Source organism: Vicugna pacos, chromosome 11 (assembly GCF_048564905.1).
Source record: "Vicugna pacos chromosome 11, VicPac4, whole genome shotgun sequence".
NCBI classification, from domain to species: domain Eukaryota; kingdom Metazoa; phylum Chordata; class Mammalia; order Artiodactyla; family Camelidae; genus Vicugna; species Vicugna pacos.
In genome coordinates, this window is record NC_132997.1 from 31,314,434 (window position 1) to 31,336,097 (window position 21,664).

A 21,664-nucleotide genomic window follows, 5' to 3' on the forward strand; every position below is an offset into this window, starting at 1 on the left:
GCCCCTATCACAGTGTCCTACGACAAATGCATCGAGCGTGTGAGAATTGTACTATGTTCATTCAACACCTGAACAAATGCATAAAGAAGAGGAAAGACACTGATTGTTGTAGGTGCTTAATTATATTCTTCCCCTCTTTTTCTTTTCTTTAGGTATTCTTGAAGTTTTACACTGTGTGTTAGTAGAAAGTCCAGAAGCTCTAAATATTATTAAAGAAGGGCATATTAAATCCATTATCTCACTTTTAGACAAGCATGGAAGAAATCACAAGGTAAGGGAACTATTTTATGGCCAGAAATGAATTCTGGAATAACTTAAAAAATATTTTTGAAAAAAAATCATTTTTAAAAGGGGTGTCAAATTTTGGGGGAGTGTTTTCTACCTTTTAACTTCAGTCAGGTCACACTGCTTCGTGTCTGTTCATGTCATCAACGGGAGGACGAGTGGTCCCCGATCTGTGTGTGAAGGAGAGGCGTGAATGCAGTGGGCGCTGTTGCCGTGTGTGAAATGACTGGGTCAGCGGTACCTGGAGGGGATTGTTTGTGTCTGTGGGAGTTTTACCTGAAAGCAGTTTCTCTTTTCAGGTCCTTGATGTCTTATGCTCTCTCTGTGTTTGCCATGGGGTAGCAGTCCGTTCTAACCAGCATCTCATCTGTGACAATCTCCTGCCAGGAAGAGACCTGCTGTTGCAGACCCGCCTCGTGAACCATGTCAGCAGGTCGGTTCAGATAGACAACATTACCAAATTGGTAGCATAACAAACAATGCATGTTCCAGCTTTGTAGCAGAAACTTCTTACGGTCTATTTTGTTTTATTAGCGTCTTTTACGTATTTCCCCAGTGAATGGTATAAGAATTTTTCTACCAAATAGATGAACAAAGCGAAATGCACATGTATTACCAAAAAATGTCTAAGAGCTCTCCTTCACATTCGTGTTTAGCTGAGTTACCACTGTCGTCTTCAGGAGCAGATTGACCGTCGTACAGGGGTACACTTGTGTAGACTTACGTTTTACACCTGCTTAGAATGTAACTGAACACACAGTATCCTTCAGTGCCAATGATGAAGTGCCTGGTACGTATAATAAAGGTCTTGAATTCAAATATCCACAATATAATAAATTCCACAAGTAAGCAATGAAACTGTATTTTCAGGTAGGTCTGCCTTCCAAGGTGTCAGACATTCATTGAGTACACGTGCCAGCCACAGTGCTCAGGGCTTGACAAGGATTCTACACTGTGTCTGCACAGACTGTTACTGGGAGCCATACTTCACAGATTACGGTGTTGGAACTGGAAACAGAGCTCATGTCTAACTCCGAAGACGGAGCTCTTCACCATCATGTCACAGTGTCTTCTGGGAACAAGATCATCATCAGCATAGAATGCAGCTTATGATTAAGAAAATGTTGTGTGTGATAGTGATAACTTTGATACACTGTATTTGGCAGCTGTTCAGGAAATACTTCCTACTTCACTCTGTTTCAAACAAAAATGTACGGTTTGGTGTGTATTTTTATGATGTGTTTTTTAAGCAGGATTGATTTGACTTCCTTTGTGGTTCTTTGTATAATAGACCTGTTCTTCATGAGCTTTATTTCCTGAGACCTTCACGCATCCCTGATACTAACTCAAAGTCCCTTCATAAAATGCAATTAAATATAACTAGCTAGAAATCCTTCTTTTCACAGCGAGTCATAGAGAACAACAAAGGTGACTGATCACCTTGGTTTTGTCACTGAGAATATGGCTTTCTTCAGCCTTATACCCTGTGGGACACAGAGTTTAGCTTAGAAGGTGCCTCTGTGTCCTTGATTGACAATAACTGCATTGATTCTCAGGGTCTGCTCTGCCATCCTGAGTGCCTCACCTTAAACATGATTAATGTTTAAAAGAAGCTGAAGTGCAATTAAGAAAAAATATATCAGATCCTTGAGTGACGTCGCCAAGTAATCCAGAAAGCAGACACCACTCCCTGAACGTTGCCTGTAAGGCTGGCTGTCATGCATCCTGCCTCGGTGATCGTTTCAATAATTTATTTTACTTAAGGAAACACACATTTTACTTGTTGTGTCTTTGCAAAGCAGGACTCCTGTTCAGAATAGCACAATGTAGATTAAAATGATGAAAGACTTATTTGGACTTTCTCATATGCTCTTCCCATCTCTTTAAAGCATGAGGCCCAATATTTTCCTGGGTGTCAGTGAAGGGTCTGCCCAGTATAAGAAGTGGTACTATGAGTTGATGGTCGACCACACCGAGCCGTTCGTGACCGCTGAAGCCACCCATCTGCGAGTGGGCTGGGCGTCCACGGAAGGCTACTCCCCCTACCCTGGAGGGGGCGAAGAGTGGGGAGGCAACGGTGTTGGAGATGATCTCTTTTCCTATGGATTTGATGGCCTTCACCTCTGGTCAGGTAAGTGTATCTGGTTTCTTTCACAGCATTCTAGAAGGAAATCTTATGCCCTCACCTTCCAGTCCTGAAAGTGCTTGATGTTGCTTCTATCAGATACATTTGTGATTCAGAAATCTAACACTGACATGAGTGAGAGGGTGGAGTAAAAAGCAGAATTTCACTAGGGGAGAAAGAAACCTCATACAATTATAGTACATTTCCAAAAGACTTGATTTTGATTGCCGATGAGCGGTATGTTTCAGAAGTAGTGTTCTGATCCGTGAATCAACCGGAAAAACATAAGCATTTACTACTTACTTTAATTCACATGTACGAAGCTTAACTTCTGATATAAAAAGGAACCAAAAGCACATACTGGAAAATAATTGGAATGAATAGACTTAGTTCCACCTCCTGGTAGATAGTATAATGTCAGGAATTGGTGATTTGTAAAGTGTGTTGTGAGGAGTCAGTTCGTAATCAGATGGTGCTTTGATTCACAGGCATGAAACTGTCTGAAAATAAGTGTATGGGGGGGAAGGTGGAGCTCAGAGGTAGAGCTCATGCTTAGCATGCACGAGGTCCTGGGCTTAATTCCCAGTCCCTCCATTAAAAAAAAAATGTATGGTTCATTTCACTAGCTACCAGCACTAAGCCTTGATGGTTGAGCATACATTTAAAATGAGTAATATATAAAAATAAAAATAATACTCTCTTTTCTGATTTATTAAAAGGTGTGTTTTGATTGACTCTATTTTAAAGTGTGGCTGTTGATTATGTAGATACCGAAATTCATCTGGATTCTGCAGACATGTGCTCTATTCATAGAGCTGCATTAGAATGAAACTGACATTTATAACACATTTATGACACATTTAGCATATAGAAAATACAGAGAGGTTCCTTGCATTACAGAAAGCTGAACCTTGCCTATTATGGGCAAATCAGGTGACATTCATTTATTATTGCTTTATAGGTCTTATAAATTATGAAAAGAAATTTTAAAACTAAACTTAATTAAACCTAAGAGTTTGAGCTACTAAGTTTATAAATAAAAGCACTCCAGGTAGTTGTATCTAACAGTAATACCTACTAAATTTTTCCTTTATTCAGTGCCAGTAGCTCAGTAGCAGGTACATTTTGGATATCTCATGTCGCCTGTGGGGCACTGGTTGGAGCTCAGGTCTTAGGGTGACATGTTTTACACACAGGTGTGCTGTGCTGGTCACAGGAGAGTCACAGTGTCTGTTCCAAAATTTTCTTACTAACCAACAAAGGCAAAGAGCCCTAACTTCAGAAGTCCTGACCAACGAGAAGTAGGGTTAATGTCTGTTTTTTCTCATGATGCATTTTAACTGTTATCCTCTCTCTCTACTTTTGAGTATCACCCCACACAAAATGGAGTGAATGAATGAGGTATGTTCACTTGTTTTCCCCTTATGGAGAGATTAGGGGGAAAAGAAAACAAAACAAAACATTACTCTGATAAAACAGTGCTGATTGCTTCTAATTGTTTTAGCCACATAGCACTGCGTCACCATTCTCATTTTAACATTTAGTTTGAAACTTTTTACATCAACACAGAGAAAGAGCCCAGGGCTTATTGAGTGGAACTGTATGCAATATGCCTTTCATGACGGGGGATCTGTTAGTAGAACAATGAGAACAACAAAACTGTTTGGTGAATCTGTGCACTTACCACAGAAAGGAGAATTGGATGGGGAGTTTCAGGAGAAAGTCATCTTGAAACTTTGTATCAGGAGAAAATGTCTGTTTTTTCAAATGGCAAGGAAATACACACACTCTCATGCCTGTAGCTAAAAGCTGTGTTCTCTCCAGCCAGTGGGATCTCTTGCAGATTTTAGATTCTTGATCAATAAAGACACATCTAAATTAATTGGCTTTCGACTGGCTGACCATGGTTGGATTAATTGGAATTCGCACAATCTTCTTGGGTTCATTCTCCTATTCTTTTTAATAGTTGAAGTAGAATTTAAAATACCAGATATCTGTGATTTCTGGGCTAGGGCACATTCTCTGCCATTTAACTCTTTGTGATTGGAGAGCAGGCATGTTCCAGAGGGACCAGCATTGGTCTCATCAGCAAACATTTTGAGCTCTTCTTCATTTATTCTTCCCGACTTCGGCTCTGCCCAGTGTTGCTTTGTTTCTCCTCTGTGAATGAGAACTGAATTTGGGGCATCCACATGCCATGTTTGTAAGGGCACAAAAGTGTGAAAAATCTTTTTTAAAAACATTTTTATCAGCTACAGATCTTGTAACAAACAAGGATATAGACCTTTATCTGTGAGTTGTATTGCTTTTGCATGATTTTTTGGTATTTTTTTTTTAAACAAGCTGCCCTTATTATATTGAGGGAATTCTCGAAGAATCACTTGATAATGAATTTATTACTTGCAGATTTGAATATTGATAAAATAAAAAGTGTACACATTTTAAAAAGTGGCTGTGCTCCACTATTGGTATTTCAGATATGCTATTGATGAAAATCTTGGCATACTAGAAATTTTTTAAAGGTGCTATAAAAATGCAAAGCCTGTGTAATCAAATCTATTTTTGTCCAGCTCAAACTGAGAAATTTTGTATGTTTGCATTTGTGGGCATGTATGTTTGGGAGAACCTTACTTTCTGGTCTTCCAGTGTGCCCGTGGAACTAACCAGGACAGGAGTTCTGACATAGCCAAGCATGGGTGTAGGTCACAGGTATGACAGGACAAGGTATGACATTTATCAGGTATCATTTTCATGCCTCGCTGGTGTCCTGCTGTGTCCTACTTAAGAAGCCAACCAAGATCCTGTGTGAAAGAAATCATAAAATAACAAATCAGTTGACATGTGTGGTCTCTCAATAAATAATGTGCAAATGATCACATTTTCTGCTTTCATTATCTTTTTACATTTGTATTTTATAAAGTAAAGGGGATTTAATCTTTAGAAAAGGGTCTGAGATAAATACCTGCTGTGTCTGATTCTCTTCTTTTAAACTGTTAATTTAATCATTGTAACAGCCTACAAGGTGTTGGCATTTGGTTTACAAGAAATCAAGGTTTACAGAGGTCAAGTAATTTGCTGATGGTCATACAAGTAGTGGGTGATAAAGTTACCATTTGGCTTCAAGTCCTTCCCTAGGGACTTCCCCTGACATCATTATATTATCCTCAGCTCTAAAGTGGTATCTTCTTCAACCAGCATCCTCCTGCCTGCACAGATCTCTGCACATCAGAGGTTCATTTCACAACAAAGATAGCAGCGTGGCTTCTGGAAAAAGCAACACTGTTGACAAAGGATGTAACATAAACCGTTACTATGCATTCAGGATTTATTCTGGTCCAGTCACTACCTATTCAGATCTGGGACTTTGGCTCTGAAGGTGATTCTCTGAGATAAGAACGCATGACCCTCCTTAATGTCTCTCTCCGTAGGGTGTATTGCTCGCACTGTCAGCTCACCAAACCAGCATCTGCTGAGAACTGAGGACGTCATCAGTTGCTGTTTAGATCTAAGTGCCCCAAGCATCTCATTTCGAATTAACGGACAGCCTGTTCAAGGAATGTTTGAGAATTTCAACATTGATGGACTCTTCTTTCCAGTTGTCAGTTTCTCTGCAGGAATAAAGTTAGTATTTCTGTATTTTTGGTCTGTTTGCCTTCTCACGTCTCGTACGTTCACAGCGGACTCGGCACTGCCACCACCCCTGCTCCACCCACCTCCTGTCTCACTCCTGGGCATCTGTCTGCTGGGCATTTTGTCTGTTCCTTGAAGGATGGAGGTGAGGGTCACCCAAGAGGGGACTCTCAGGAGGCTGAATGCTTTGTCCACGTATCCAGCCATTTACACGTAGTCAGTCAATTAACTCTCCCTGTGTCCAGTGTCCTGACATATTCCAAGTCCATATAAGTTCACTTTTTTGTTTAATCAGGATAATTCAGCAAGGTTGTATCAAAGAACCAGTTATTTTCTCATGTTTATTTTCATTAATTTTTCTTTTCTCTTCATGGTATTCTGCCACCCTACTCCAGACCCCCTCATTTCTACAGAAACTACATGTTTTTTGGCTTCTTCCCATGTCACCGTCTGCCTGTTCCACTTATAACTCGGCTCTGGTTCTCAGCCGAGCCAGCATGGTTTCTTCTAACACTTCACTTTTTTTGCCACTACCAGGTGGAAAGAGAAATTAAAATAACAATTCAGCAGATGGAAGTATTATTCGAGTCCCCTTTAAGGGATTTCACTGGGAAACTGGACACCGGAAAGTGACTGTTTTTTGTTTTTGTTTTTGTTTTAATCAAATCTCATCCAGCTCCGTACTTTTAAGTTCATAGATATTTAGATTATGTCTGTTCTTTCTCTGTTGATTATTTGGGCACCTCAGGACATTAAATGACCAAACACTGCAGAGAGGTATTTCGTTCCCATAGGAATATGATGCATGTGCTTTTGTTGTTTCTCCAGAGAGTGATAAGTTTTTGCTGAGCCATTAACATAATTTAATCAGGTTTTACTTTTATGATTAGAGGCTTGTAAAACTAAAGTACTGACAATAATGTTACTTAGGCAAAAAAAATGGGGCATCAGGTAACGTTAATTTTGTATTAGTAATTTACTCCTTATATTTTGTTGATTAGGAAACTTTCTGTACACCAGAGATATAACCACCCCCAACATGCATTTTTTTTAGGGTACGCTTCCTGCTTGGGGGGAGACATGGAGAATTTAAATTTCTCCCCCCACCTGGCTACGCTCCGTGTTATGAAGCTGTTCTGCCAAAAGAAAAGTTGAAAGTGGAACACAGCCGAGAGTATAAGCAAGAGAGAACTTACACACGGGACCTGTTGGGCCCCACGGTCTCCCTGACACAAGCCGCCTTCACCCCGATCCCTGTGGATACCAGCCAGGTACCCAGATCAGCCGGGGCGGCAGCAGCCGCGTTGCGTTCCTCCTGAGACGCGGGGCTGCAGGCTGTTGGCCGAAACCCGCAGGGATGCATTTCGCAGTAACGCACTTTACAAGTGAGACACGTTTCATAAAATAATGCTCACCTTTACCACATCTGCTTACCCACCTTCTAGTCTATAGTTTCAGGCCACTAAATTGATTTTATAACATCTAATGGGCCACAGCCTGAGGTGATGCGTACTAATTTCAGAGTGTTTTTTACACGGGGTAGTGGTGGAGTTTTCAGTTTCTTCTCCCATCTGGATACACTTAGTGTGCTGAAGTGACTTCGCTGACTTTTTATCTTGGGAGAGGTTGAGATCATGGGCTCCAGACCAGATGTCTGCTGTGGGACCTGAGAGAATTACTCATTACGTTGCCTGGGGTTGACGCGGTCAGTGAATAGCACACCGGCACAGTGCTTCGCAAATTGGCACCCACGCAACGTTAGCCATTATTCTTGCTTTTCTCTTTTGTAGACTTGGAGGTAGCCGTAACATTGACAGTGAACTCAGTATTGGTTTATTTTGGTGGTGAAGTAACTGTAGTCAGGTTGGTTAGATATTCATAGTGTGTCCATTCGTTTTTGAAGATCAAAGGCATTGCTTCCAAAGTCTGAAGTAGAATTAATACTGGGCCTCAGAAGCCTCAGTTCTTAAGTTCCTTGAGTCATATTTCTGGTCTCTCCATGCTGGCTGTTTATAGTATGAAGTAAAACAAGCAGATGAGCTTTCTTGGTGGCTGAAATTCAGTTTGTGTTGTTGGTTGGTGGGACGTGGCAGGATGGGTGTGGTGCCACCACGGTTGAGCGGTGAATGCGACTGGAGGACAGGAACGGGCTGGGTGGGCAGTGGGGCTCTGCAGCATCACTAGCACATTTAGGGTTCCAGAGACCTGGATGACCTCTGCCGTCTGGAGGGCAGGGGGCAGTGCTGGCCTGCTCCGGTGGAAGCCCTGCCGTCCGAGGGCGTCGTGGGCAGTTGTGGGCTCTCCGTGGGGAGGACTCGTTGTGGGAGGCATCCCAGATGTGCACAACCAACCGCTCACCTCGAAATCCGCTTTGTGTTCTCTATGAGGAGAACATGTGCAGATTCCCCCAGCCCCCGAGGCTTGTATTTGGAAACCACCAAAGTGACACAGCTAAGGGAAAACGCTAAGCACTGCCGTCAGGTATTTATAGTCTCAGAGAGCTGGCGGCTTACCTCTGGGCGCTGAGCCGCCTGTGCTCTGGCTGTGGATGCTGGCCGGGCTGGCTCAGGAACGTGGGGGTGAGTTCTCTAGTGAATGGTGTGTGCTCACCCGTTTGACCTCTTTCTTCAGGAAAGAGCGCTGTCCTGTTTCCTTGCTCTCTGACTGTTGCTCGTAAATGCCCCGAATTTACCTAACAAATATTTCCGTACCCAGCTATCCAAGTTGAGAGTAGATGGTTTGGAGCCTAGTTACACAATTACATTTTAATGGTTGATGAGATGGTTTTATTTTGTTCAATTCACAGTGAGGACAGTTAGCACCCTGTTTTATTACATTTGTTTCTCATGTGTTTTCTTTCTCTCTCTTTTTTAAATTTTAGATCGTGTTGCCTCCCCATCTAGAGAGGATAAGAGAAAAACTGGCGGAGAATATCCACGAACTCTGGGTCATGAATAAGATTGAACTCGGTTGGCAGTATGGCCCGGTACATAATTGTATAACTTATTTTCAGATTCTGTTAATGCATCTTTCTGAAAACATACCTTTTTCCCCCTCATCATGCTGTGTGGTGACAGGAATGGGTCGGGTTGATTTTTCCCTACACATTAGTGCTCGTGCGGTTCTTCTCTACAGAGGGAATGACATTGGTGGGTTCACTGAAGGATGGCTTCGTGGCCTAGACAATTGAAAAGCTATCGCTCTTCAGGCTGAAAGTTACATTTTAAAATCAAGGTTCCCATATAGAGACAATAGGCATTGGCTTCTAAGGCACTTGGGAAAAAGTCTTTGAAATTGAAAGTGAAAACTGAAAATGGGAAGAAGTCAGTGTGCTTCCCCCACTGCCATTTCCCTCCTCTCAGTTCCGGTCGTGCGGAGCGGTGTCCGCCCTCCGGGCAGAGGCTCGTGGTTGGCCTCCTCAGTGGCAGGTCGGCTGAGGAATGATGATTGTGTGTATTTCCAAGTGACTGTATTTTAGAGAACTTAGTTTACAGTTTCTCACTAGAACTTAGATGACCGAAAACCAAGATGATTTCCCATGGAATCACATTGTATCAGACCTTTTTTCAGCAGGACTGTGGCAATGCTTTCAGTTTTTAAAAATGTTTTTAGTCTATGTATCCCAAAGGTTGTAACACTTTCTTATATTTGACTGTATGTAGAAGTGAGAGTATTCACCCCAGTCATAGTTTACTGCATTGAGCTTTGAATAACGACATTTATTACTAGTGTTAGTGGTAATGTCCTATGATACTTTATGCTAATTAGTATATCACTACGTTTATTGAGAGCTTTGCCTTTTACATGTACCCTCACTCACAGGCATAGGTTAACTGTTCACAACAGCACGCTGGGCTGTGTTATTACTGCAGTTTTACCAGTGATGACAGGGCTGAGGGTCCTCAGCTGTGAGATGCCTGGGCTGCTGGTCTGTAACTGTGCAGGGCTGGGGCCAGGCTTTCTAGCGTCTAGTCTAGACCCGATTCTCACTGTAAGACTTGCTGATGCCTCATCAGAGAGTGGGATCCTGTCATTATCTCAGTAATGGTTGGACAGAGTCAAATCAGCAAATACCTATGAAGTACCCAGTTTTGTGCTACATTCATTGACTTTCAGAAATCAAGGAAATGAAGAAATGCTAAATACAAGATTGAACCATCAGTTAAAGTCAGTAAGAGGAGAGATGTTATAAGGGGAGGAGTGACAGAAAACATTTACTCATTCAAGGTGAGGGAAAGATGATGGGCAGGATTCACCATACATTTCAAGATGAGAGGAAGGGTGACGGCAGGCTAGGAAGATTTAAAAAGCTCTCACACAAGCAAAAGCCCTTCAGAAACCCCGTATAGTAACAGGAGCTGTCTGGTGGGATTGCACGCAGGAAGGTGGTCCCTCTTGCCAGCGTCTAAGGTTGCCTCAATGATTACGTTCCACGGTGGTGAACTCTTAGTTATGCTGCTGCTTTTACAGGGAGGGAGATAGGAGGTCTCGTTATTATCTGTTCTCCCAGTAAAATTCAGTTCATCTCAATACCAGACCTGCTGTGTTCAAAGCACCCTCGAGTTTCCAGGCACTGCGAGTGTGGTGCCTCAGAGCCATCCTCCCCACGGTTGCTGCCGGTTGTCCTTCGCCTGCTCCGAGGCTGAGAGTGAAGCAACACTGGGCTTTGTGTGCCTTAAGGGTGTCGAGATGCTGACAGTGAAGGAGGAATGTTTACCTCTGTCCTGGTAAAATCAGAGGCGGCTTCCAGGAGGTGGTAAATATTTGATCTGAGCTCTGCGGTTAGTGTGGAAGAGCAGTGAGCCTGGGGACAGAAAAAGGGTCAGGGAGAGGACTCAGGTGGCCCAGGTGAGCTTCCCCATGGTGTGCGACCGTGGGGATCGAGAGACGGGACTGCAGGAGATGTTTGAAGCTCAAGTATGGGATTTGGTGAGAGAGGGAAGGAAACCTGGACAGATTTCTGGCTTTAGCTTGGACACCCACGCTGGAGGGTGTGGTGTCAGTTACTCTCGGGTTTAGAGAATACGGGGGGAGGGACAGTTACATGAATGCAGAGTGAGTGACCTCAGGGCTTGGACACAGTCATGTTTACTTTTATGTTTAGAATCAGGGTTAAGTTTTATAACCCTAGATTTCATTTCCAAAGTTAGGCACTCAGATAAGGAAAAAACAACTATAAGCTTTTACGTAAGTCCTGTTTGTTTGTAATGATCACCAAAAAGAGAAAAATAGATACCTTGTTTTTAACTTGGTGACTCCTGAAGACTTGAAAAAAATCTTGCGGGTGTTTGCACACTTTTCGTGTGGCATTTATAAAACCTGGTAATTATCCCTATGGGGTGATTTGTTCCCTGACAGCGTGTGACTGCCTTCCAGGTGCCAGCCTGGCAGCACTGCCAGTGCACTTCAGGTCTCCAAGAAGGTAGAAAGCTAATCACTAGTGCAGGGGTGTGGAGCATCCTTCTTATTAATTCATTCCTAAAAATCTTGAATTCAGTTTATTCTGATCGCTGATACGCATTTTCAAGGACGAATATGAAAAAATGCCTGTCTCATGTTAACTGACTTCGTTAAGGCAGTGGAGTGATTTGTGAGAGCAGGAAGTCATGTCCAGTGGGTGAGATGAACAGCTGGAACCACCTCAAAGAGTTTCTGCCAGTCTGTTCTGATGCCAGTTGAGGTCCCCAATGTGTTTGGCTCTAAACACATATAAATTACTACATGTCAAAACTAAGTCATTCCTACACCTTCTTACCTAGAATTCATTTCAGTTTGCAAAGCATTGGTCGTGCGGCTGCCACGTGCCAGGTATGTTCTAGGTGCTGGGGGCACATCATCAAAGAGCAGAAGAAGCCAGTGCCTGTCCCCTTGGTCTTACATTCTGTGTGGCCACATTGGGCAGGTGGACAGGATGAGCCTTGTTGAGAAAGTAAGGTTGAAGCCAGTGCCGGAAGTTGCTGAGAGAGTGAGCGTGTGGGGTTCGGGTGGGGCCGGCTCAGAGCTGGGGCCAGAGCCGCGCGAATCCTGGAAGACAGCAGGGAGCCCGGGTAGCCCCAGGTCTCAGCACGACCTCAAGCATGAGCTGTGCGGGAGACGAGACGCAGCTCCGCTGGGCTGATGGTCTGGGTGTCCCTTCGCTTTCCTCCGTGCGGCTGGATCACCACTGCTGGTGTCTGACCTTGGAAGCTCTTACGTGCCGATTTCCTGTCCTGTTTTAGGTTAGAGACGACAATAAGAGACAGCACCCGTGTCTGGTGGAGTTCTCCAGGCTGCCTGAACAGGAACGCAATTACAATTTACAGATGTCACTTGAGACCCTGAAGTGAGTTTCTTCAGTTTCCTATTTTCCTATCTGCATTACCCAAAAGAAACAAGGTGCTGATATTTTACTTTAATTCATTTTAATTCCAGTTAGAAATTGTCACCGTGTGTTGATGGATTGGATCGATATTTGTCTGGAATTAGATTTTGACCGTATTTTATGTCTTTGTACTCTGTGTAAGTATTTCCCAGAGTGCTCTGCTGGTGTTGATGGGTGTTACGGGACACAAGTGTCTGTCCTCGGATACAGCGCTGCTTGGAGTGTCAGTCACAGATTGTTACTGGTTTGTGACATGGAGGTTGGTAAACGTACTAGAACAAGCTTTTCGAAATGTTTATACCAATTTAAGGGGGCAATTTTATGTCTGTTGAATCTAACAATTTTTAAAACATAGGCTTGTATCTTTTATGTCCTCATTTTGAAAATTTAATTTTCTCTAACCATTTTATTGCATTTTATCAGAAAATCAGATGACAGTGGGCTTGAAATTAAAAAAGGAATCAGTCCTTCACCAATAGTTTGAGAAGCACTGATCTGATAATATGTAAAAGTGCTATATTAATAAAATAAATAAGTTTTTATTTTTGCTGATGGACTTCTTGGAACTTTTACTATAAACTGGGTACTGCAAATATCTAAAGTGGGATGGAATGAGTTTATGGTATTTCCCGAACTTATTCAGCCATAGAACCCTTCTTGGCAGAAAGTACCTCCTGACCATTTGTCTGAGGAACACATTTTGAGAAAAGCTATTCTAGAGGATTTTAGGTCATCTTGTAAAGGCAGATTTGTTTTCAGTGACTTTGCCAACTGTTTTCTCATGAAATTTGCTAATCATTGCAGATGAGAGAATGAGGTGGTGCAAAATAATGGAAATAAAGAAAGAAAATAAATAAATAATGGCAAGTTTTAATATAGGAAAGTCTAGAAAATATTTTTGAAAAGACTGTAGCTTTTCTTTTGTTCCTTTCCCATCCTTGCTGGTCTGTGGAACTGAATTTGCCCGAGTAGGCCACTCATCCTCACACCTGCTCATGTTAGGAATGAAGCAGTACTTCTGTCCTTTTTGTTTATCTCAGTTCTGCTAAATGTGAGGAGCTATTTCCATTGGAGTTATTTTACCAAAGACCCAGAACATAAAACTTGAGCACTGTTTCAAATTCTAGGGTGTGGGTCCAGGAAGATAGCTTCAGAGGTGTGGTAGTGATTATCATGATGGAAATGAACAAAGTGGGCCTAGAATGAGTTTTGGTTCTACCAGTAGTGTAAAGGGGAAAGGAATCTATACAGATTGGCTGAAAGTGATGAAGCTTGCTGGTGGCAAGGCACGCGGGGCACGTCGCCATGTCCCTGGTGTCCCGGACCTCCTGTCTCCCTCGTGGTCTTGGTGTGAGTCTTGCCCATTCAGTTAGCAGGTCGCTGCAGCTCATTATTGCCCATCTTTTGCAACAAAGTGTTTTTATTGAAAGTTCATGGCCTAAGATAATTAGGTTAAATTTTCAGTGCATTCCGTGTAATTTTATCAATTGACAGCTAAGCCAGGTGGGCGACTCCTGGGAAGCTGAGAGGTAGAAATCTCCACGTTTGCATTTGGTGTATAGAGCCTTTGACGGGTCCCTGTGACCTGATCTCACCCTAACGGCTACTGCTGGCAGGTTTGACTAATCACAAGACTGCAGGGTCCTGGAGCTGTGGCCTCCGTGAATGCTAATAACCCTTTTCATGAGCTAATTCTCAATGTCGGTATGGTTTTATGATGAACTGATCTCACCTATTTCTTTAATATTTAAATTGGCAGAAAAGAGCTCCTGCTTCTCCAAAATTCACACGATGCCCCATTCCAGTAGTTTAAAGAAAGTGCTGTCCTTTCTTTCTGTATTTCTTTTATTCACTTGGTTAGGTGATAGGCCCTGGAGCAGACGAGGTAAGAACACAGGGTCTGGAGGGTTGGTTAGTCTGGATTTGAAGATTTTCTCCCCCAAAGGGAATCTTAGGTTCTCTGAACCGTAGACTTTTCTATCATCAGTTTAAAGTGGGGATCGTGGTGTGTCTGCTTGATGGAACGCAGTGGGGACTGATGCTGTAATACCGATGAAGCCTCTGCCCCACGTGTCTGATGGAAGAAAGCTCTCTGTAAAGTTCAGTTTTTTCAAAAAATACATCGTGGGAGGGATTAGCAGCTTGATTCATTTCAGTCCTGAGGGGTGCCCAGTCACAAATAAGCAGAAGCTCCAGAACAGCCCTTATTTGAAGTGTTGGGCGATTTCAGTGACAGTGGTTTTTGATTGCTCGTTCTGTGATTTTCTGTCATGTAAGTTGTTGACAAAGATAGCTCCCTTCAGATTCCCATGGTCCCCCGTGTGTGGGACAGCTCTCCTCTCTCCTCTCTTCCAACACCCTCTCTCCGACAGCACAGCTGTTTTGGGATGCCTGTCAGCTTTCCCCTCAGTTTAACCCATGTTACTCAAGTTTTAGTTCCTTGTTTTCATTTCCAATCCCTACAGTACTTCCAAAATTCCAGATCTAAATTTTTGAGTAAATGACTCATTTAAAAAATGAATGTTATAATGATTTTTAACTGACGCAGTATTCTTTTATAGTATCTTTGTCTGGAACTTAACAAAACTGTGTTGAAACTAGAACAATATTTTTCTCCTTAGCCAAGTGGTTTTTTTCTTAAAATCATTTACTGGGACTACGGTGGGTCTCTGTGTTGCAGGGGGTTGCTGAGGGGAGGGGGTGCTGGGCAATGAGGAGAGCAGTGTGAGAGTGAGAAAAGGCATCATTTTTGTCTAAAAGAGCAGGTTTTCCTCCTACCTCTGTCTGTGTTTTTTTTCAGCCTCTTGCTGGCAGTGACTCTCCCAGTCTCTCAAGTTCGTGGTTCTTTATGTTCAGCCCTGGGCCCTTTCTTCTCACTGTGCAAACTCTCTGGAGGTATTTTCATCACGCCCATAACTTAAATATCATGCAGGTGCTGACAGCTGCCCAAATGTACATCTCCCCAAATGTACATCTCCCCCTCTCCAGACATCTGCTCCGAGGAATGGAAGCGTGCACCCCATTCCTCAGGGGCAGTTTCCCTGGATGCATCTCCCACACCTTGACCTGCAGCCCACAGCCCACAGCCCCCGTGAAGGGCACCCCCATTCATGCTGCTGCACAGGCACAAACCTGGGACCCTCTTTGACTCTTCCTCTTTTTCTGTCCCTACATCCAGCCCACTGCCAAGACCTCCCAAGTGTGTTTACAGTCAATCCTCTTCCCTCATTTCCAGAGCAGTCATCCCCATCCAGGCCACAGTCATCTGTCACCAAGTCATCTCCTAATAGTCCCCCACTTGCCTTCTTCCAGTTAATCCTGTTTGGAGCAGCCAGCATGTGTGCACACACCCATGTATTCATACACATGTTGCTTAAAACTGTTTGGTGCCTTCCCATTGCACTTAAATACAATCTGACACCCTCCTGAGTCTTGCAAGACCTGCAGGATCTGATCTGATCTGATAGAAAAGTATATTGCTTTTTTAAAGTAAGACAAATATGTGCCTGCTGGTATGGAAAGACGTACACTTTACACATAAATGGGGGGAAAGCCAGATCCTGAACAGTATTATGATGGGCTCCTAATTGTGTAAGGTGACGTGCATACACACACGTGCACACACGCACACACTAGTGTGTGTATTACAGATGCTAGAGTGTGTGAAGTTTCTGGAAGGAGACTAGGAAACTGCCATAAGGTTCCCCCAGGAGGTGGGACCACCATGAGGGAGAGGAAGGCCCATGACTAAGGGGCTGACTGCTCACCAGGGCCACCTCCACCAGAGTCGCCAGCAGGTGACACTTTACCGCCCCCTGCGGCCCCCCGCCATTCCAGACCCAGCGAGGAGGACACTTTAGAGACCCTCCCGCACTAATGATGCTGTGACACACTGTCACCTCCAGCACTACCAGTGCCCACCCGGGCCTGAGCTACCATTATTCCCCACCTGGAACCCTAAAATTGCCCCAGCAGGTCCAGTTGAGACACTAGCCTAGCTCTTCTCTCAACCATGCTGCGCTCTGCAGCCGGCTGATCTCAGATATTTAGGGGATCGTGTCTTTCTCCCTATCTGAATTCCTTTAATGAATTTCCTTTGCTCTTACGATGACGGCAGGACCTCAGTTTGCCTAAAGGTCCAGCGAGGTCCGGGCTCCCCTCTCAGCAGCACATCATGGGGAGGCTGCTCCTTCTGTCTCGCCTGCAGCCACACTAGCCTTCGTTCTGCCCAGCTGTTTCACGTTCCCTTCCACCACGGGGCCTCTGTGGGTCCCTTGCTGGGGGTACTCCCTCCATGACCTGTTCTCATCCTTTACATCCCAGGTCCTTCTTCTTGAAGCATTTGCTGAGCTCTTTAGCCCTTTAAAGCCCCCTTCTGTAGGCACTCAGCCCTTTTGTCTCTCTCAGCGTGGAAGCTGCCCAGCTGCTTGTAGTCACAGCACTGCCTCTACTCTACCCGAACTCAGTTTCTTGAAGGCAGGTATCTCTCTTGATCTTATTTACCATCTTTTGAACTTTACACAGAGCTCAGTAAGTACTTGTCAGATGAATGAAGCAGCAATAAACGATGAAGCTCAGTCCAGGCTTTTAGACACCACATGCTCACCATGGGCAGGGTGCCTCCAGTTCTCTGTGGCTTTGCGCCAGCCTGTTCACTCTTCCCACGGTGGCTGTGTACTTGATATACTACGATGCCACATGCACCAATTACTGCTGCTTCATCTTGTGGTGAATACATACTGAATGCGTGTGCAAGTTTCCCTGGGAGGCACCAGGTAAGACAGGGGTCCACGTTCAGCTGCCTCTTCCTACTTCCCTTAACTCTGCCCCTCCCCACCAGCCTCTGTACAAGCTTCCCGTTCACGCTGCTCTCTCTCTGCAGACTTGAAAACACTCTTAAATGAGTGAGTTGAACAGTGTTAAATCAAATAAAATGGTTTTAATAAAGATAATACAAAGGCCAAGGAGTTCTTCTTCAAAGAACTTGGTGTGGTTGATAGTGTGAAATCAATTTTTTAAATGATCTATTGCTGTCATTTAAAAATCTCCTTGGATTAGACATAAAGTTCTTAGATATAATACCAAAAATGTGATCCATAAAAGAAGACAAAATCAAGATATTGGATCTCAATAAAAGTAAAACTTTATGCACTACAAAAGAAACCATATAGAAAATGAAGACACAAGCCACAGACTGGGAGAAAATATTTGTAAATCATGTGAGTTTATATTTGTAGGATTTATACTAAATCAAACAAGTCCTGACAAAGAACTTGCAGGCAGAATATGTAATAACTCTCACAACTCAGTAATAAGAATATATGCAGCCCATGAGTGTCTGTTTTACTGAAGAAGATGTGTAAATGGTTAATAAACACATTAAAAGATGCTCAAGATCATTAGTCATTAGGAAAATGCAAATTAAACCACAGTGAGATACAAGCACACACACTGGAAGAGGCCGCGATCAGAAAGACAGATGCGCTCAATGCTGGTGCAGAGGTAGGAACCTGAAACCACAGGTGCTGCTGGCGGGACTGTGCAGTGGCCCTGCTACTCTGGAAAAGAGGCTGATGGCTTCTTAAAAGGTTACACCGAAGTTTACCACACAGGCTAGCAGGTCCACTCCGACATACTTACCCAAGAGAAATGAAAGCATGTGTTGACACAAAGACATGCACACGAATGTTCATAGACTCATTATACATAACGGCCCCAAACCGGAAACTGCCGGTGTCCATCGACGGATGAATGGATAAACAAAGTGTGTGATAATAGCCATACACTGCAGCACCGTTCAGCAGTAAAAGTTGTTTATTTAACAACTAATATGCACTGTAGCGTGAATAACCCTAAAGGCATTGTGCTGAATCAAAGAAGCCTGACAGGAAGGATTCATTATTCTGTGACTCTGTGAGTATGAAGTGTCCTGAGAAGGCAAGTCTGTAGAGACAGAAAGCAGATTAATGGTGGCTTGAGGGTAAGGTGATGAAGGACTGTAGGCACGTGTGGAGCACTTGATGGGGTGATGGGAGCATCTAACACTGGGTTGTGGTGATGGTCTGACCGTGCTAACCATCACCCTCACTTCATGTACTAGGTACATGGCAATCAGAAGATTTCTTGGTCAGCATACACTCAGAAGTTTAATTACCTGGATTTAAGATAAATCCCAGTATCACTGTCACCCTTGAGTACCTACAGAGCTGGGTTTGGTGTCCTCCTTGACCCTTTCGTACCCTGTATTTATGTCACTGCCTGCAAGACACTGGGTCATAGTTAATTTTTGTCTCACTCCTCACTAGCCCCAGAACTTAGCAGAGGGCGTGGTGCATAGAGGTGTTCGGAAGATATTTATTGTATCGAGAAATGAGTGAGTGGAGGACAATGGCAGGAAACTTCTGCTATTGGACTGTTTGAATAAGTAGAACCTGTGTTCTGAGTCAGTTTTCTGTTCTTCTGTTGCTGATCAGTCTGACCTTAATTGGCACATTCTTTACTTCGATGATTTTATACCTTTAGTTAGCTTTTGCTCTATCCATGTTTTGTAGTTATACACTCAAAAGATAATTTCACGGGCTCATCTTAATTTTGCCATGTGTAACCTAAATTTAACTTGAAAGCAGTGTGTGTAAGTATGGGTGTGTGTGTGTGTGTGTGTTTCTATCTCTAGATCATCGTTTTTAAAATGTTATGGAGGATAAGTATAGATGGATTTTAGATACTCACCACACCCCTTTTGGAAATGACCAGCTTAGAAATTCTGTAATCCCAAAAGTTTATCTAATTCTGTTGAGGTAGAAAGAACCACTCATTGTCCTGAGCACTAAAAGATGTTGTTTACCTAAGTTGGGAGGACTTTTAAGGTTGAGCTCCAAATGTGAATAGTAAGGATCTTTCTTGGGGAAATCAAAAAAAGCTCATTCATTAAAGGGAGTGAAAAATACAGAGTGTCTGAAAAAATGGATAAACTATTCCTGACAAATTGAAACCCTGATGTGTCATGTGAAAATGACATTTTTCTAGACTGGTAAGTCCAGAAAAGGATTAAAAAACATATAGAGAATTTAGCATATGATAAAGATGTCATTTCAAATCAGTGATTTAAAAATGGATTTTTCAGTAAATATTGTGTGGAGTAAAAAAACTGAGTAAAAAATAAAATTCTGGGGAAAAAATAAAGTTAAATCCCTTTCTTAGAGCGTATAGCCTCCTCTCCCTCCAAAAAAGCAAAGTTGTTTTCCTTGAGATGATTTTACAAATGGAAAACTTCTTTCTAAGGACCACATAAAACCCAGAAGTCATTAAAAAACAAGAGAGAAAAATTCAGTTCTAAAAAAATAGATTTAAAACTGTGCATAGAAAGAGCACCATAAAGAAAGTAAAAAGACAGATGACAAACGAGGAAATATTTCTAACTCAAATCTCTGATATTTGAAGAGCTTCTAAAATACAACAGTAAAAACCAAATCTAACCAAAAAGTGAAGGAGGAAAATGTTCACATAAGAAAGGAAATATGGATACCTCTAGAAGCACATGAGAAAGGTGCTCAGCTGAACTTGTGTTAAGAAAAATGCAAATTAAAACTGTGAGTGAGACGTCTTAGTAACCTATTAATTGACCAAGGTGAAGCACTTTGATAACTGTATTGGAAAGGAGTGGGGAACAGACAGTGTCGTACACAGCTGGCAATCGTGTGAGTGATTACAGCTCTGCAGACGTTTGGGGATAGCTGTCAGACTCTGAATGTGCGTTCCCTGTGACCCAGGAGCTGCATGGCTAGGAATTCATGCTGTGGATGAAGGATAGAGTGTGAGGATTAAATGTAGAAGGTTATTCATTGCAGCATTGTTTATAATAACAAGAGACTATGAACAGAGAATTTGGTAAAACATTATGACACAGCTAATGAGACCCTTCAGAGCTGGTGAAAAATAAACTGCAAAGGACAGTAAATCAAAGTCATACTGAGTATCAAAGTTATATTGTAAACTTGATAAAGCAAATTGCAGAGAACTGTGTTAGATATAACCATTGTGTAAAAGGAAAACACCACCACCACCACACACACACACCTGCTTTAGCATGTGCATAGATCCTAGCAGGACATTCAAGAGTTAGTGGCAATGAGTGCCTTTAGGACGGAAACAGGACTAGAGGGACGGGACTGGAGAGAGACTCACTTTTCAATGTTTTGTGTGTGTGTGTGTGTGTGTGTCTGAATTAAAACATTCAGTTTTCAGTTGTCCTACTCATTACTCAAAAGCAAATAATTTCTAAATAAGTACACTTTCGTTTGGCTTTAAAACAGAAGATACCTCTCTGCTGTCAAGGTGGCCCGTTACACCTCATTCCCAACTGTGACTGCTCTGGACTTAGGGAAGGAATTACTGCAGCGTATGATGTCTGGTTTTGTTTTCCAGGACCTTGTTGGCATTAGGATGTCACGTGGGCATATCAGATGAACATGCTGAAGAAAAGGTGAAAAAAATGAAGCTGCCCAAGAAGTAAGTTGAATGTCTGAGCAACACTAAGTAGTCTGTGCGTTCCTTTAGTGAACTGGACTCTTGTAGCTAAACTGCGTCGCTCTTGTCGGACACGTATATCCTATGCATATGCTATAAATTCCAGAATTTAAACTTGCTGTATCACACTCGGGACTACATCAAGTCTATGGTGACTCTGTGGAGTCTCCATCACAGCACCCAGAGGGGAAACAAAACTCACAAAATATTTGGCAGTGTGATAGAAAAAGTATGTTCTCTTCTGTGTGCTTGTGTGTGTGAACACGTGTGCCCACGTCCTAACTGACTGCATGTGGTTTCTCATTTTCTGCCCAAAAAAAGTGTATATTTTTGTTTGCTTTTACAAAGAAAATCTATTTTAGGAGTAGCTGTGAAGTCGGTATCATCACTCCCATTTTAAGACGAAAAGCTGAGGAAGTGAATGCTCTAGGGATGATTTTGCTGGCGGTGCCACAACCTGTTCAGTGTCTCAAAACCTCAGCCTTGCATCTGCCACAGGTGCTGATAATGCCTGCTTCGCAGGGGCGGGAGGTCCTAGGGATTAGTGAGTAAGTGCTCAGCAAGTGACAGCCGCTTCGTGTTACTGCTTTTTCTTTATTTCAAGTATTCAAGCCACTTTTCTGAGGCCTGCACGTTGTAAACAGCAGGCCTAGAAGTGTGTTAAGTAATATGGAGATAAAAACAAAGCAGCCCCTCCATGATTTCCGTCAGTTGCAGCAGGCCTCAGGTTACCCCAG

The 21,664-nt window shown here is 42.9% G+C and overlaps 1 protein-coding gene across 1 annotated transcript in view; it reads left to right on the forward strand.

Moving 5' to 3' along the window:
* RYR2 (ryanodine receptor 2) overlaps positions 1 to 21,664 on the forward strand; it is a 539,007-nt gene that overhangs the window by 282,603 nt on the left and 234,740 nt on the right. The window contains exons 18-25 of the mRNA XM_072971049.1: positions 153 to 271; positions 585 to 718; positions 2,175 to 2,416; positions 5,839 to 6,031; positions 7,095 to 7,311; positions 8,922 to 9,026; positions 12,259 to 12,362; positions 20,826 to 20,909. Coding sequence (XP_072827150.1) covers positions 153 to 271; positions 585 to 718; positions 2,175 to 2,416; positions 5,839 to 6,031; positions 7,095 to 7,311; positions 8,922 to 9,026; positions 12,259 to 12,362; positions 20,826 to 20,909 — 1,198 coding nt within the window. The remainder of the gene's footprint in view (positions 1 to 152; positions 272 to 584; positions 719 to 2,174; positions 2,417 to 5,838; positions 6,032 to 7,094; positions 7,312 to 8,921; positions 9,027 to 12,258; positions 12,363 to 20,825; positions 20,910 to 21,664) is intronic.